Genomic DNA, 17464 nt, shown 5'->3' on the forward strand with positions numbered 1-17464 from the left:
ACATAGAAACCAGTAAATTTTAGGGTTTGTAGCACAAAACTTTTTGTTAAAAAAAGAAAGCCAGCTATGCCACATAGCTTCTTTACTCTCAATAAAATAGCTTCATTGCAGTTAAACTTCAGATTACAGTAAAAATGAAACATTCCAGATTACATTGGTTGGAGCACAATGTGATGAATATAATGAGAAAATCCTTGTCAGAAATTTTACCACAAGGAAATATCAATAGCTAACACCCATATTCTCCAACTAGAAATCAAGAATATTTGAGTAGATCTCGGCATAAAAGGCACGAAACACAAAGCAAAGCATGCTTGTGTCATTTGTCACAAAGAAGCACTGACGTTTGTGCAACATGGAAAAAGATCAGCATTTTTCCAGACTCTTCCAATATGATGGATACCTAGGGAACAGATCTTCCCCTTAGTGCCAGTGTATCGCTCCCAGTACAGACGGCAGTGACTACAAGACAAGAGTATATAGAAGAGAATACATCCATACCCTTCCAGGAAATCTTAGCTCATATATTGAGGACGCAGCTGCTATAGTATTGTTTGTAGGAAATACATACACTGCAGCCTTTTAATAACGCAACCCCTGGCAGCTAGCACTTGTGGGATTTATATAAGACTGGCAAGAATGTTAACAATGCTGGAAACCCCTCATAAACACAGGTTTATCACTTGCATTGAAATGTGTGATGCCAGCTCCCTCTTTGCTTCAAATAAGCTTTTTTTAAAAAGTTTGAGTCCTCGAAAGAAAGGACTCTTCAGAAGAGAACGCTGCCTATTGCACAGAGGAATGGCTTTTCTGATTTTAAGGTGCTTCAGAAATACAGATGAAACATCCGTGGTATTTCCTTCTGTAATGAGCCGTTGTACAAGCATCTTGTTAGCAGCCTAGTTGCTATATTTCTATAACGAGCCGATCTTCATCATCACTGCTAGTGTCATCATACTCAACTCTGGTTTGCTTCCTCATCATCTCTAAACCTCTCTTTTTGTATGTCCTGGAAGGTGTTGCAGAGTAAGTCTTGAACTCGGGGGACCTGAGAGTAACTGGGGGCTTTTTAAAGGTAGTAGCAGCTGTTTCGTGTGGCCTTCCATAGCTGTTTGACTGAGGGTGGGTTCCATTCTTGTCTGCAGTTCCATGAAGGTCAAGGATTTTTGGAGAAAAGTTTGCCTGCTCTGTGTATTCTATACTGGGTAATTTAGCCCTTGTGACTGACTCAGGAAGAGACTCTGCTTTTGATCCGAATAAACGTGAACAGCCAGGCTGGGAACTGGGAGTTGAATTTTCTTTTGGAGGTGAATATGTGTTTTCTTCAACTGGAGGTTTCTCCAGTCCTGAGGCCTGGATCACCGGGTCCAATGTACCAAATCTTTGACTTTCTGACTCTACATTTAGTAAGTTTTCCTGGCTTGCTTCTAGATGTGAGGAAAAAGGACCAGTAGTCTCCAAGTGTGTGCTGTCAGGTTGGTCACCTGTGCCTGTATTTGTAAAACCAGAAGGGCAAGGCCAACAGGAAGATGCCATTGAGTCACTCTGAGCGTTCGGCTGTGACTCCCCCGGGACTGATCGCTGAAGCACAAGTGGTTGTGTCACTAAACAGCGGATTTCCACATCACTGCTGACTTGCTGCATGGCTGTATTAACTGTGGATGAAAGGGAATGAGCCGTCATAGATATTTCCAGAGGAGATGAGTTTGTTCTTGTGTGTTCCCTGATTTGCCCAGAAATGTCCTGTAGAAATTAGGGGGAAAAAAGAAATTTACATTTAAAATTTTCAATCCAGAGCAATTCCATCTTTTATAAAAGTGCAATGATAACTGAGTTGATTATATCAGTAGAAAACGTTTACCTCTGCTATAACTCATAACAACTGAGTGATTAAGCATAATGTCAACCTTTATTTATACAACTGTGATTATATTTGCACTCTTTTTTTTTTTTCATTACTGCAGACCCAAGTTACTCATCCCTCTTTTGATGAGAAAACCTTTTTTTTTTTTCCTCTCAGTGTGTGTGGGAGGTGTAGTAAAGGATGTATTTTTTCCTCAGGTGTTTTTCTTCTTGGTTAGGTGACTGATCATGCTAATAATTTATGGATGCTAGGGGGTTAGGGATTTCAAGCTGCATCCTTATGTACTGTGTAGGATGACGTTCTTTTCATTAAGATATTTCAATACATATATTGCAACGATGTTTGTGCAGTGTAAGGGGAAAGATTTGGGATGAGTCTGTAAGAAATATTACAATGTCCAAGGTGGTGAGATATGTGTAGGAAATAAAATTACTTAGTAAAACACATTTTAAGGATTAGGTTCCTAAATGTGATGTTGCTTATGCTACATGAAGAACCAGTGCTCATGCTACATAACAGCAGCCTGGCTCCGTAGCTTTTGTCTTCAAGTGTGGCCAGGAGAAGTCTAGGGAAAAGTATAAGGATTAGGATAAGCACAGAATACTCCCAGAAGTTGTGCTGACACTGCATGCCACCGCGCTGTTTGCAGCACGTGCAGGTGAGTCTAAGACCCCTTCAAGCTAACGCAGCTGCTGGTAGCATTGAAAGCGCGGCAGCACTGGCTTCCACAAAGGGCTAAAGAAATTCAGTTGCGATGCTGGATACGCATTCTTTCCACCGCTACGTGGCCGTTACTGCCCTCCCCGCTTTTCTAGCTTCAAGCTTACTGTGTCTGTCTCAGGATCCTCTGTGCTACACCTACTGGCACCTCTGACACCAGTGCTAATCAATCCTCTGACAGCAACCGTGAGAAATATCCTTTTTAATTGATGCAAGTTTAATTGTTCTTTTAAAAAACCTAATTCTAACATGGGTCAGTTTTCATTATAGTTGGACCCCCAAAATACCTTTAACACTTTTTGAAACATAATCTGTGGTACGAAGTAGTCTCAACTTGAACTTTAAAACAGCTGAATGTAATTCAAGTTTTAATTACCAATATCTTTTTTTCTTTAAAAAAAAAATACATGAATTAAGGTATAATACCTACTTCTTTATCCATTTTGTCTTTTTCTTTAACATGGTTTAGATTTTCAGTATGAGAAAATATTCCTGAGTTATTCTTTCCTTCTTTTTTCCTTCTGCAAAGTGGCTTGTCTGAGGTGGAACAAGATGTGTCTTTTTGCTGGTGTAGGTAATTTTCTATTGGAAAGAGGTTGAAGAAACTTTTACTTTGATTTTTATTCCTCCACATGCTAGAACTTACTAAATTTCTCATCATATCACTGAACTAACTTCTACGTTTTTACTATTTTCTGTAAATTTTTATTCTAAGCCTGATACATTTTCTCACTTTTTTATATATCTTTAGTTATTGGGGTTTTTTTAATTGGCCATTACTGTCTGCAACGTAGTAGCTATTCATATCTGCTATGAACAAACACATGGTATTGTCCCTGCTTCTAAGATGGTTGTGGCATAAGCATAATTTGCATAATACTGCTAATTAATCGGGGGGACAGTCATTGAAACACAGAAAACAAGTCAACACACCAAACTCATTTCACACTGCAAACATACAATCTTGTTTCAGAAACTGATAAAGATCCATCTTAAAACTGTTTGGGCTTCTAGTGGAAGGTTATTTTGAGCTATTTCTTTTTAAAATGCCCTCTTAATTGTCAAATTCACAAATGCAAGTATGTGTATGAAAATCACCATGCATTCAGTTCTGAAAATGTGTGAGACATTTGTATTTTTACATGCAGAACATACTGAAGGACAAAAGCGGTTTTGCAGTTCCGTGTGGAACAGATGCCTATCAGAGACACTGCTAACATTCATTCTCTTAAAAAATAAACATTCAACACATTAAAAAAAATATTCAAAATACTTACCTTGTACCTTTGATTGAGGAGAATGGCACTTCTTATACTTATTAAATTTACAGGGTTGTGATGAATAGCCCTTTTTGAAAGCATCCAGCGTCCTATTTGGAAAACAGTGCCGCTTGCTCAGTCGGTTCAGCTGAGCATATCCATGTACGTGCCTCCCTCTGTACCTGCATTGCCAATAGCATTGAAAGGGTAAACAAATGCCTGCTATTTAAAAGCAACCGGAGTAGAATAATAGCATATCACCAGGTAAATCTAAGTCTGACAGCAATTTACTACTGTGAAGGAGATTTTTGTTTATGTCGACTCAAAAAAAAAAAAAATCAGGATTTTAGGCAAGAGACCCACAATTATTTCATTACATTTTTCCTCAGTAGGAAATCCTTAGTTTGCTAAGACAAAAGGATTCAGGAATAACAGAGCCTTTTTCCTATGTCTGGAATTTTAAAACAACAAACTCAGAAAGACTTGGATCTCAGAGGAATCATCTGAGACTGCATAGATCTTGGCTTTTTTTTTACTTTTCATTTCACTTCTTATGTGCTACCTATTCATCATCACTAATGAACAACCTAAGTATTACAGCTACATAGAATCCTCATGCTGAATAATCCAACTCTGCTTTGTTTTCTACTCTAGCTAGATCTTTCTCTTAATGGTTGAGACTCAATTACATTGGAAGGTCCCATTCCTATGTTGATAGAATCAGTCACTATATACAGAATAGTAAGTAAACTAAAAGGATGTGCTTTTTCAGGTGTTTGGTGTATTAGGAAAATGTATTACATTTAATGATTAATAGTTTGGCCAGTTAGCTACTAATACGTATGACCTGAGCCTGCACTGAATTGAGTCCCTGTACTTACTTAATGTAGCCAAATAAATAAATTCTGAGACCAGCAGGAAAAAAACCAAAGCAGAACAAAACAAAACAAAACAAAACCCACCCAGAAACTTCACCAGAAAAAAAGGCCTAGAAGAATGTCACTAGACTGGATAATATACACCTGAGTCTTCTATTTTTGTTCTTACAATCCTTCAAAATTGCAGTGCTGTTTGCCAGACGGGACACAGCAATGAAGTTACTGACACTGATTTGGCCCACAGGGGAGTCACTCTGTCTGATTTTGGTCATGAAATAAAACAAGAGGGATATATGCACACAATATGTGCTTCTTATTGAAGCAATTCATCAGCCACTCTGCTACCTCACACTCCTAAAAGATTAGCAGCTAAATCTTACACTGATATGAGCTCCCATTAAATGCAGAGAAACTGTGCTGATTGAGACACTGTTGCCTTTGATGGTTTTATATTCAAATTCTTCCTGCTTTTTATTTAAACTGAATGATCCTTTAAACTACAGATGGTTTTGTTAGTTTGTATTAGAACTTAATATTTTTCCGCATTCTCTTGTGAATACGAGTTGGGGATATCGTTCTTCTGAGGACGGATGGTCTCACACACTGCTTTTAGCTGGAACAGGATTAAAAACGAAGTATTTTGGTTCCCTTTAAACAAAAGTAAACGCTGACAATTTTGACAGATAAGAATCATTTCTAAAGCATGGTGAGAGTCAACTGACCAGCCATCATCTTTCTCAGGTATATGTCTCTTTTGCTTAGAAAAGTCTGCTCCTGATAGTAAACAACATACTGATCTTTTTCTGAAAAAGAGATTTATTTTTCCCCCCAATTTTGACAAGGTTGAATTTGGGGGATGACTTTGTATTTTCCATGGACTTTTTACACCTATTTTAGCAAAATTATGTCTGTATCTAGGGGAGCTGAAAACCATATTCCTTACCATTTTGGGGTGACTTTAATCTTTTTCTGTTTGTGGCTCCTCTTGAGTTTATTTGTTGAGAGTTTTTCCTTTTTGCAAACTACAGATTTCTTCTTTTGCTCTGAAATATTTTTGAAAGCACCACCAGGACCTGCTGAGCTTAACTGTTGAGAATATTGGAATAAAAAGAATTGCATTAGCTGAGAGATTGGAAATCTGGGCTCTTTTCAAATAGCTCTGAATAGCATAGTAGTTAAAGAGCACAACTCTGAACTTTTCCGAGAATTTGTGTGTTAGTTTTTTTCTCATCACATGGTCTATCTACTTTGATAAAACAAACTAAAACAACTCACTGCTTTTGTGGATCTTCTTTCACATGTGTATGTGTATGTTCTTTTGTATTCTTCCTATATAAAAAGTAAGCTTAGTCTTACAGAGCTGTTCTAGGATCTGTACAGATCGACTAGTCTATCTTCACTTACCTAAAAACCAAAAGCTTTCAAGCCTTAAACACTTTACAGGGTGTAAATTTGGTTTTGTTGACATTTCAGGGTATCTGTATGATGAGAGATCTTGTACACAGTCTGTCTTTGACTCCAAGTATCTCCAAGTGTAATAAAGTCTTGGCATTAATGGTCTACTTAAGTCCTACTTTAATTCAAATATTCATTTAAAATGAAAGCAGTGAAATACATGTGCTGTTACAGAAGAATATAAAATATATTCATAAGGGGAAAGATCAAGAAATAGAAATACACTCTTCTCACTAGGCAGCATTCCTACTGAAATTCCCAAGTGAAAGAAACTTAAATTCTGTTTCAACAAATGCCTGTAAATGTCCGTAAATACACTTTTGATAATTCTTTTATTTTTCTAACGGGGAGGAGGGGAAGGTCAGCCAATTACACCCTCTTGAGGATGGAAATAGGATTACTAATATTACCTCTGGCATCTGCGATCCTTTAGAAAAGGATGAAACGAATGTTTTTAAACTCCTGTTTGCTAAGCCATATGCCACAGTCTTGCTAATATTTTTCATTTTGAAAATAGAAATGTCATATTTTGACAGTGCGTGTTCATTGCTAGATTCCTTGTCACAGGTATGCATGGAGGAATAAGCAGAGTCCGCATTCCCCTTCTGCTCAGCAGGCAGAGGAAGGCTTCTTGTTAAACAACACCAAGTTAATCGAGGTTCAGCATTTAGTGATGGGAAGGTGCTCTTGATGCTTGACACCGTTGAACTTCCAGGGTAGCAAGTCAGATTATTGTGGGGTAGGGCTGGGAATTCTTTACAGTGAGTGGTGAGAGCGTGGCAACAAAAAGTGCCAAAAGAATGGCAGAAATAAGAGGGGTTGTCTGTTGAGCTGTGAGAATGCTGCGTGTCCTGCAGTGTCGGAGAAATGTCTTTAAGGATGCATGGACTTCCAGCTCTGTCCCATCCCGTGACTGTTGGCTCTGCACCCTTGCTAGAAGCCGATGTCATTATCAAAGAGTCACTTCCTGAGCACAGGTGATGTAAAACCTTCCTCTCTTCTTTGATGTCAGCTGATATGAAAAAACCACTTGTATACAGAGAAGTGAAGCATGTTTTCTTCTTCGGAGTCTGTGTAGAGGAAGTAGCTATGCTCATCCACTTCTCTTCTGTTTGACGTTGATAATTTAATTTATTTTTGTTCTGTTTGTTGTTCCAAGCATGTCTTGTAATATCCTGCTGCCTGAAGTTCTGGTCGTAAAAGGCGTTATCTGCTGTAGTTAAGATATTTGTTGTTTCTGAATTGAGTGGTGAACAAAATACCGGAGTTTTCCAGTTTGCATGTACGTTCCGTCGTAGCTCTCCTTTGCTGGCCTTTTGTCTCACTTCAAATTTTAAAGGGGACCAAACCAGATCATTAGAGAGGAAACTGTGTGATCCGCTGTTGGAAGAGCAGGGGGGGGTGATTACAGTGTCTGTCCCAGATGTGCAAGGTGTAATCTGTTCTGATCTCAGCAAAAGTGACAAATCTGAGGCTCTCTTGTCTTGTGGCAATTTAAGGATGTATTTTGGACAAAAGGCATTTTGTTGTGGGACGGGAGTTAAGTGATCAGATTGCAGAGGATGAATTTTAGAAGACACATCAACAGCATTGTCACTGAAAAGTGGTACTTTTGTTCCTGTTTTCACAAGACATGTTTTGACATCTTCGTCTGTTGCAAAAGAATTGCAATCACTTCCCCTTAATTCAGGCCCTAAGAATCCTACACATGAAGCTTTTGAGATACCTGCTGAATGTGAAGGAAGGTTAACATCACTACAAGTAAGAACTTTTGTGGGGACTTTGATTGTTTTCGTATACTCCACATTCTCAGTACTGCCAGTGGATTCATTAATTCCTGTGCTCAATTTTTTCTCTTCTGCTTTACTGGAGAATTTCACCGGTGTGGTGGAAAGACATCGAGTACTAGTGCAGTAGGCTCTCTCTGCTTCATTTACCGCATTGTTTTCACTACTGGGACTAGGGCAGGACTTTGAAAGAATGTTTTGTGTCTTCTCCGCTTCAAATTTCAGCTTTTTTCTTTCTGATGGTAAATTCTGGGATTTCCCTGTGGCTTCTCTGTTCTTGTTGCAATGATCCCATGGGAGTGTTGGGGCATGCTGGCTGGCTTCCTTATTCCTGCTATGGCTTCCATAGTTGTTTGAAGTGCTTTTACAATCTGATTCAAATGTACTGGATTCTTTCCCAGGGCTTGGTTTTTCCCATTTGCTACTCTGTACCGGCAAGCAGTCATCATTCCTTCTGGTGGCATTCAGCTGATGCTGAGCATTTTGAAGCCTGAGCTCACAACTGCTTGGAGCCAGCAACATGCTGTTGCCGCCTGTGTATTTATCTGTGTCACCACCACTGAGGTCTTGGGAGGTTTTGCTCACTACAGTATGTGCACTAGCATTTACTGAACACGACGTCTCCATTACGCAAGTCACACTGCCTGCAGTTTCCTCGGACGACACATTCGGTGGAACAGGAATACCATTAGTACAGGTTTCTGATTTACCACTGTTTAAACCTGTTGTCACAAGGGAGGAGCGACTGTCACTTGCAGAGCTCCTGCCCTCTCTTTCCTCAGTAATTTCAGTACTGCCGACTGATTCCCTTGAATCAGGAGTGAAGCTTGTAGCATCTGTAATCTTATTCTCCCTCTGTTTAATTTTCTTGGCATTTTGGCTGTTTTTCATCTTTTGGTAGATTTTCTTAAATGTTTCATCTCCATACATTTGCCATTTTTCTTGAGAGAACATTTTTAATTTCCTTTGATTGTGTTTCTTATTTTTAGCACTGATTACTTGTCCAGCCCCAAGCTTTTTACTCCCTTGCAACTCCTCCGATAGAGGAGGATGATCAACCACAGTACTTAGGGGCAAGTCATCCACTGCTGTTTGTCTGACAAGAGCTCGGGGATGGCTGTTAGGGAAATCCACTGAATTTGCAGCAAGATTGTTGCTAGGCAGCAAACTAGCAGTGCCTGTATTTACAGACTGCTTAGTAAGAGAAAGTGGTTTTGAGCAACCTGCTTTGTCATGTACCATTCTTGCGCCCTCCACAAACGGCAAAGAGTTGCTTCGCGTCACGGGCACAGCGTCTATCGTTGTGGAGAACTGGGTGGGGACTGAATGAAAAAACATTGGCTTGCATTTTTCTAGGGGTGCAAAGGTAGATTTTGCTGAGCAAAGGGAAAGATTCTTTTTCCTATTTACATCACAAGTCCTGATGTCAAAATGGAAAGAGTCTTTGTACGTATAAGGCATTGGCAGATCGATGCTTCCCTGTTTAGAAAGGACAGTTTTTCTGGGCCTAACGTTGTCTAACTGGGTATCATCCACCACACTCTTGTTATGAGAAATTAGTTTTGAAATGTGTTCTTCCAGCCTCTTTTTCTCTAACATCAAGGCTGTAGCTTTCTCAGCTGCATCTTGCTTTGCACTGCTTCCGGAGGCACACCTTAAGCTGCTGAAGGCAGTTTCATTTTCCAGTTCTGTGCTGTGTTCATAGAGACTATGCAATGGGCTGGATGATGGCATCTGTTGTTCTGTGCTATCAGAGCGTGACAGATACCCTGAGTCAGTGCTCTCACACTTCTTTAGCTTGCAGTCAAATGGCTTGTAATCCCACTGTTTTTCTGAAGAGGTTGCTTGCTGCCTTTGCAACTGAATGTGCTTATTGGCAGTTGGAGTTCTTTGCTCCTGTATCTTCTTTCTCTGGCACTGACCGTTTGGCAAAGCTCCTGGTGATGATAAACTTTGAGGTTCTCTTTCAGGAACCCCCTGAGTAGCCTTTGAATTCAAGGACTGATCCGTTGGTTCTTGATTTTCCAAAGCAAGTGATGAATTGCTTGTCGCTGGCAGAGGAAGGTCATTAAGAAGTTTCTTAGTGTCTGGTACAGCACTGGTCGCTGAACCCATTTGTTTCATCTGTATCCCCTTGTCTTCGCAGGTGGAACTGAGTAGTTTGCTGCCTTGATGTGACGTGATGCTCTCTGTTGATTTCTCATTTTGCTCCAACGTGCCACCATTGTCAGAGTCCGAGGGCAGTCTGGTGTTGTTGACATGTGTTTGAGTTCTTCGGTGTTTATACAAATTGCTTTGAGTTTTAAATGCAATACCACAAGTGGTGCAAGGAAAGGGCCTCTCTCCTGTGTGAGAGCGAATATGTTTCTCAAGGACACTTGGCTTCAAACAATCTCGTCCACAGTGTTTGCAGATATATTTCCCAGCTTTTTTTGATTTTCCTGGGCTTCCAATAGATGCGTTTACACAAGAATTTGGTGACGATAAAACTGGTAAAGTGCTCACTATGTTCAATGTTAGAGTTTGCCCAAGTTGTTTCTGAAAAACTGACTGAGGCTGATCCGTGCCTTCTGAAGGAACGAGTGGATTCAGGATTAGAGGTATGTTACTGCTGTCTAGACTGACACAGCTCCTGCCAGTCACTAACTGACTGTTTGGCTGAAAGCATCCTGCCTGGATGGGCTGATACAGGGGTATGGTGAGGGCTTTTAGATACACAGGCTGAGGCAGTGCTTGCTCCTGCTGAGGAATCACACTGCCTTGGCTGAGATCTGGAGAACCCTGTGCAGGCTGACGAGAAGAGGTTGGAACCGGCCGATCTGCTACTGCAACGGTAAACCCAGGCTGCTTCTGTGCCTCCATTTCAAAGGTTATCTGCCACACGCTCATGTATCTGCAAGGGAGGGGAGACAAAACAAGTAGGAATCTTCAGGGATCAAAATAAACACTTTCAATTGCTGGACTGGGAAAGTTAGCAATTAAGAACATCACAGATCTTATATACAGGCATTATACATTTTCCAGTTGATTCATCTTTCATTTCTTTTGTTTCTTAGCTAGGAATTAAAGTTTGGTCCAGTGTAAAGAACATGGAACATTGCATTTAAAACTTACAATGAGTACCCAAAATATCTGAGTATCAGATTTGCAAATGGAGGCTCTCAGCACCCCAGAAATAATACTACTTTCATTTTCTGGAACCATATTCCCATTACATATTTGTACCATGTGGTTGTTGTTTTTTTTTTTAATTTAAGAATTTATGTTAATACATGTTAATATAGAAACACAGAACAGACCTCAGGAGGTCTCTAGTCCCACCACCTGCTCAAAGCAGGGTTAGCACTGCGGTCAGATGGGGTCGCTCAGGGTGTTAGCCAGGCTGGCTTTGAAAACTTCAGAGGCTAAAAACTGCACAGCTTCTTTGGGCAACCTGTTCCAAATGCAGGACATTAAACATGGCTGCATATTATCTGGGCTCACCCAGTTTAAGCGAGCTAAGGCTATACACTTTGCAACACGTGATGCAAAATGAAAATATATGAACAAAACTAAACCGATGTCCTGTTGTCCAAGCGAGAGTTACATAAATATGTACAAAGTGGAAAAGATGGTATCATAGGAAAACAGTGGGATAAATTAAAGCTGTCTTTTGTGTAGCCCAAATTAATTTTGTCTAATTACAGGCGATATTATGGTATACCGCTTATTTTTAGATGCTTTCAATGCCAGATGAAAACATTTTGTAGACACAGTTTTTTGGAAAAAGTGAACCTAGTCTTACAAAAGCTGTCCAAATACATTCAGGGTTGGTGCTAGTCCAGGCTACTTCTTATTTTAACAAAAAGTTTACCTTGTCTTTTTTCTTTCTTAGAAAGAAACTAAGAAACTATCAAAATAAGCTGGTTGAAAATCATTTTTGGAAGAACTGATAGAGACCTCAGCATAACCTCTTGTAATTATAGTTTGGGTGAAAATTAGAAGGTGATCTAGAATTTTTATTCAAATTCTTATTCAGCTATACTCACAGCTCTGTATCCCTTGGCTCTTAGGAATAATTGGCTGTTCTTGTGCAAACAGTCATAAAAACCCCATTTGAAATAACATAATCAGTGGCTAAATGTGAAATCTGCAATTTGTTGCCTTACTGCATAATCTGTAGTGGTGTTCCTGTACCTTCCTTTGATCATTTTAATAGGGAATCGGTAAAAAACATTACTCAGAAATGTTGTTTGAAATTTGGACTGGTTCCACGTGACACACACACACTATGTTACTGTTATTTAAAGCAAAATCTCTGTTGCATGTAGTTACTGAGAAATTTGCAAATAATTCACATAAAGTAGAAATGGCAACGCAATGTAATTGGGTTTGAGTATTCCTCAGTTACTATTAGAGCAGTTAATAAAACTGGTAAGTTGCTATAAAGCTGGATGGAGATCCAAAAGAAATTCTGTTACTTCACAAATGAAAATTATAACGTCTCATGTCACGTGAAAAAATGGGAAAATAACTTTCTATTAATGATCAAATGGAGCAGATTAAGGTCAACAAGTTATGTGCTCAGTAATAAATGTAACTAGCATCTCAATAAATAGAGTAGGAATTCAGGGAGTTTTCATATTAAACGTATGCACCGTCGAAACTGAGAGATAAGCCACCCTCTGGGTTATCAGTCTTCTGCAAAGGAAAAGGTTTTGCATATTAGGATATTGCCTTTAATCCCACTGATTATTTCATACCCAGGTGTAGCTCACAGTGCATTTGTCCCCTTGAGCAACAGACAACTAACGTACCGAGAACCCGGTACCTTTTCCTCTGCGCTCCTCCCTCTGCACCACTTCTGGAAGTTCTCTTGCTGGCTGGCAACTTACATTTCACAGCCAAGGCTTCTTCCAGATTCTCTCTGATCTGCTTTGCTTATTGCAAGAATTGGAAAAGTAGAGGAAAAAACCAGCAATGCGGTCCCTGGGATGTGTTCTCTGACTTTCCTTCTAGTCACGAGCAAGGCCGTTAGCTTCTCCGCGTGCATTACGTGCATCTACAAAACGGCTGATGGGCCACTGTAACCGAGAAGCAGTGGGCACGGGGTTAGAGCACTTGTGGGAAAGGTATAGGTGCCTGCTGGGACTCTTCCTCTTCACCCAAAGCTTTTAGTGTAATAAAAACCCGAGAACAACCTGTAAAATGAACTGATCTGTGCACAGCAACGTGTTAGATTTTGCCTTTTCTCCTTTCTCACAGATTTTACAAATCAAACTCTGTTATCAAGCATGGACTCCTCTTGTCCACTTCAGAGATGTCTACATGGAACAATCACTTAAGTGGCTTTATAATATCAGTATTGACTGTAATGATAAAAGAATGTTAAAAGAATATGGCCTGTTAAAGGAACCAAGTTATCATCCATATTCTGCAGTGTGGTTAACACTATGGGATAAAAGTGGATTTCTCTAATTTGCAAAGTGAGGTTACCGACATTTCAAGTCCATTTAAGATGTTTCTTAAGCTATACAGTCACCTTTATTTATAGCAATTTAAACACAGCATACAATAAAAACAGCAGCAAGTGATAAGACATGAGCCAAGGGTACTCAGAAACTAAGCATGCAGTAGTTTTTCCAAGGATGTGAAAATAAAGAAAAGCTGAGGGGAAAACAATATGCTGCAGAGTTAAGACTCAAAGAAGAAAAGTGAAGTCTGAATACCATGTAGCTAGAACATCTAACAAGTACCACATCAGATGAAACAAGCCAGGGTATCTGCACTCCCCACCTTCTCCTGGAGAGAAGGTGGAAATGCAGAATTTACATTCCCACTCTGATAAGCTTGCTCCAGCATCACAAACTGTGTTCTCTCTTTGAATATCCTTGTGCACCTGCGTAGCTGATGGGCCCTCCAAGGCCAGCCTGTAAGTTAGCAGGGCTTGCAGTAGACAGATGTTTTTCATATGAAGCCTATAGTTCCAAAGTACCAGAGTCTCTGTGTAATCTCGCTTATTCTGTTAAATTTCTGGGGCCCAAAATACAGTGGAATTCTGAGAATCATTTCAGTGCTCTGTAATGTTCCACAAAGAAAATACTTAAATGATTACAGAAAATTGAAAGGAAGGTTTTAACTAATGCTAAACAACGGAACTAAATGGTGATCCACAATCTCATTGCTTTTAAGAGTTTAAGAATACATTTCTACCACCTGTGGTAGTTTGCTGCTTTTCACAGCAAACAAAAGATACTTTCTTCCTAAGCGAAACTTCTGTGGCTTGTATTCTACTGTGGCGAATATGATCATACTTTTCACATCTGTCTTTTATATACAAAAAAACCCCAGCTATATTTCTTTGTACATTGACAAAAATAGCTTATCTCAAACTAGTTCTACCCCAAGGCTAATTCTGGGTAGTCCTTGCCTAAAGTAGAAAAACTTCCTGTGTTGATTATCCTGCAGGCTCTGTTACTGAACATCTTCCTGATGTTCTGAGCTCAATCTGTAACTTGTAACATCGACCTAGTAGTGTAAAAACTTGATCCTAATTAGATAAGGAAAAATTTCCAATAAACAAAGCTAAAAGCAGGATTTGGCCTGTCCAAAATTTTCTAAATTAGTTTCTTAAGCTATTAAAACTGGTCAATAAACTTCCATTTAAATACAAGTATTTTGTTCCTAGTTTGAATTATACCTTCAGGTACACACATAGGTAGGTCTGTGGAACACAGAAAGGTCAAAAAGTGGAGTAGTTTCAGATGACAAATCAGTGTAGCAGAAACTGTCTTATTTGGTATGTAAGAATAGTATAAAGTATTCCAATGAGGGGGGGTGGTATAAAAGACTAATTTTAAATCCAATGTCTTCCTGTTTTCTAAATAATTTTTTCCTTAATTCCCAATACATTTTATAAAATTTGCTTTGTTTTATCAGCATTGTAATCTTGGCTTACAGAACCAGAAGATTTTTGTCTTCTGCATGGCACATGTAAATGCACTGTCAACTGCCCATCATTGTTAATAAAATCATTAAATAAACATGTAACTACTTATTTCCTGCACTTACATATAATTTTTTTACAACGCATTGAGAGGAGCATCACAGTCTTTAAGCAGATGCAGTGATCAATCCCCTGGCTTGGTCTACAGATATAATCTGTAGACATGAGAGTTTATTTTTGTAACCACAGAGAAGCAGCTTCTCAACATTCTGAACATGCATCTACATACTATATTAGACTACAAGTCTTTGCCTTTTCTAAAAGCTTTTGGTGATCCATATCTTAAATATAATACCAGAGAGCATACAGAAGTGGAATCCTCTTTAGTCTGTAAATAATTTTAGCTTACGTACCTTTTATTGAGCCAGGCATTTCAGCAAAAGAAGTCTCATTTCTGTCAATACTTGATGCAAGCCGAAAGAAACGAGGACAAAGACTTGAAGCAGATTAGAAGTAGGAAGTTGGTTTTTTCTTTTTTTTTTTTACATTGGTGTCACAGTAACAACCTTCAGAAAACAGGAAGAGATGAAACAGAAGAAAATGAAGCAGCATTTCAATCTCTTTGTATCCTATATCATTACTCACGTAGGAACCTATAAACAAAATCAGCTGTCCTCAAAATGTAGGCACTTTGTACACTGCTTTCAGTTGTGTCATTCAGTGAAATACACTGACACAACGGTAGAATTTTTTTCTTTATACCTGTAAAGGTAATTTGCTTATAACTTTACAGTAAAGATCTCTCTTAAAATGTGTTGGAAAAGGAAAGAATGGTGGAGAGACTTGGTACATAGAATCATAGAATCATAAAATTGTTTAGGTTAGAAAAGACCTTTAAGATCATCAAGTCCAACCGTTAACCTAACACTGCCACCCCACCACTAAACCTCATCTACCCATCTTTTAAATACCTCCAGGGATGGTGACTTGACCCATAGCTGCAGCCTGTGTCTTTGTTGTGGTTTAACCCCAGCCGGCAACTGAGCCCCACACAGCCGCTCGCTCGCTCCCCCCTGGTGGGGAGGGGGAGGGGATCAGAAGAGTAAAAGTGAGAAAACTCGTGGGTAAGACAGTTCAATAGGGAAAGGAAAAGCCACACACGCAAGCAAAGCAAAACAAGGAATTCATTCCCTGCTTCCCATGGGCAGGCGGGTGCTCAGCCATCCCCAGGACATCAGGGATCCATCTTGCCTAACGGTGACTTGGGAAGACAAACGCCATCGCTCCCAACATCCCCCCCTTCTTCCCCCAGCTGAGCATAACGTCATACGGTGTGGGATACCCCTGGGGTCAGGTGGGGTCAGCTGTCCCGGCTGTGTCCCCTCCCAGCTCCTTGTGCCCCCCCAGCCACTCGCTGGTGGGGTGGGGTGAGGAGCAGCAAAGGCCTTGGCTCTGTGTAAGCCCTGCTCAGCAGGCCCCAACCCATCCCTGAGTTATCAATGCTGCTTCCAGCACAGACACAAAACACAGCCCCACACCAGGTACTATGGAAAAAATTAACTCTACTCCAGTCAAAACCAGCACAATCTTGTAAACTAAATAGTGGTGATTATTATTATTATGATTGTTTGTCCAATATCCACTTTAGTGGGAGCTTTTTCTTTTAGTCATTCAGATGATAGACTAATGATGGAGGTGTCAATGGATTTTCTTTCTACACAGCTTTATTGATCTTGGAGAGTTTTCCCTGTTGTTTGGATTGCTTTGTTTGTTTCCAGACCCTATTTTAGTAGGCATCTAATTTTGGAGGTGGAGAAATATTTCGGTCTTATTCTTCCTATCTTTCTTGCCTGTCATTTAGTTATTTGGGGGCAAAAAAGCTCTTAATAGGGCCCAGTATTGTTCCTTAAAATCCTTCCAGTTTCTGTTATACCCTGAAATGCTCCCAGTAATTGGCAGTGGTGCTGCACACACTGAAAATCAGTGAATCTAGAAAACTCTTTGACATTGTGAACTGCTTTACAATGACTCGTGGTTCTGATTTACAGACTCGTTCTGTCCATATGGGTAAAATTACAGGCAGCAACTAGTTTTAGCTCTACTGGGAGATACTTTCCTACAGGAACGGATTCTCACATATACATGAGATCTTCTGGAGGATTATTGCATGCTACAGTCAACAAACTAATGGAGAAAAAAAGATGCACAACTTAGAATAGAATGCTGGCATGAATCAAATCATAACAAACAGATGATTATGGGCATTTTACATAACCAGTCAAAATTAATTTCTCTTCAGGTTTATCACATACCTGATGTCCGTTATATGTTATTCCACTTTGAGACTGACTATTATTATTTTAAGTTAAGATGAACTTACTAAAAAGGGATGCTTATTTTAAACAGTGCTAGTAATTCCAGAAGTATGTGGAACTAGTAGCAACTCTAAAACATATATAAGCTTCTAAAATTCATTATTTAGAACACTCAGTAGAATATCAAATTCTAAATGCTAAAGCTGCAAACTTCTTATCCTGAGAGGCTTAAAGAAGCAAGAATTAACTAAAGCAAGTTAC

The 17464-nt window shown here is 39.5% G+C and overlaps 1 protein-coding gene across 1 annotated transcript; it reads right to left on the reverse strand.

Annotated features, from left to right (window-relative positions):
• Window positions 1-218: 218 nt before the first annotated feature.
• ZNF831 (zinc finger protein 831) lies at window positions 219-15376 on the reverse strand. Its single transcript, XM_009643709.2, has 6 exons — window positions 15302-15376; window positions 6587-10856; window positions 5665-5807; window positions 3862-4025; window positions 3015-3166; window positions 219-1743 (listed from the first exon to the last, which is right to left on the reverse strand). Exons 2-6 carry the CDS (start codon window positions 10850-10852, stop codon window positions 907-909), a joined length of 5562 nt encoding a protein of 1853 aa, XP_009642004.2. The 5' UTR covers window positions 10853-10856; window positions 15302-15376; the 3' UTR covers window positions 219-906.
• Window positions 15377-17464: the final 2088 nt, after the last annotated feature.

The sequence above is a fragment of the Egretta garzetta genome, unplaced genomic scaffold (genome assembly GCF_000687185.1).
Source record: "Egretta garzetta isolate BGI_Z169 unplaced genomic scaffold, ASM68718v1 scaffold158, whole genome shotgun sequence".
In the NCBI taxonomy this organism is placed as follows: domain Eukaryota; kingdom Metazoa; phylum Chordata; class Aves; order Pelecaniformes; family Ardeidae; genus Egretta; species Egretta garzetta.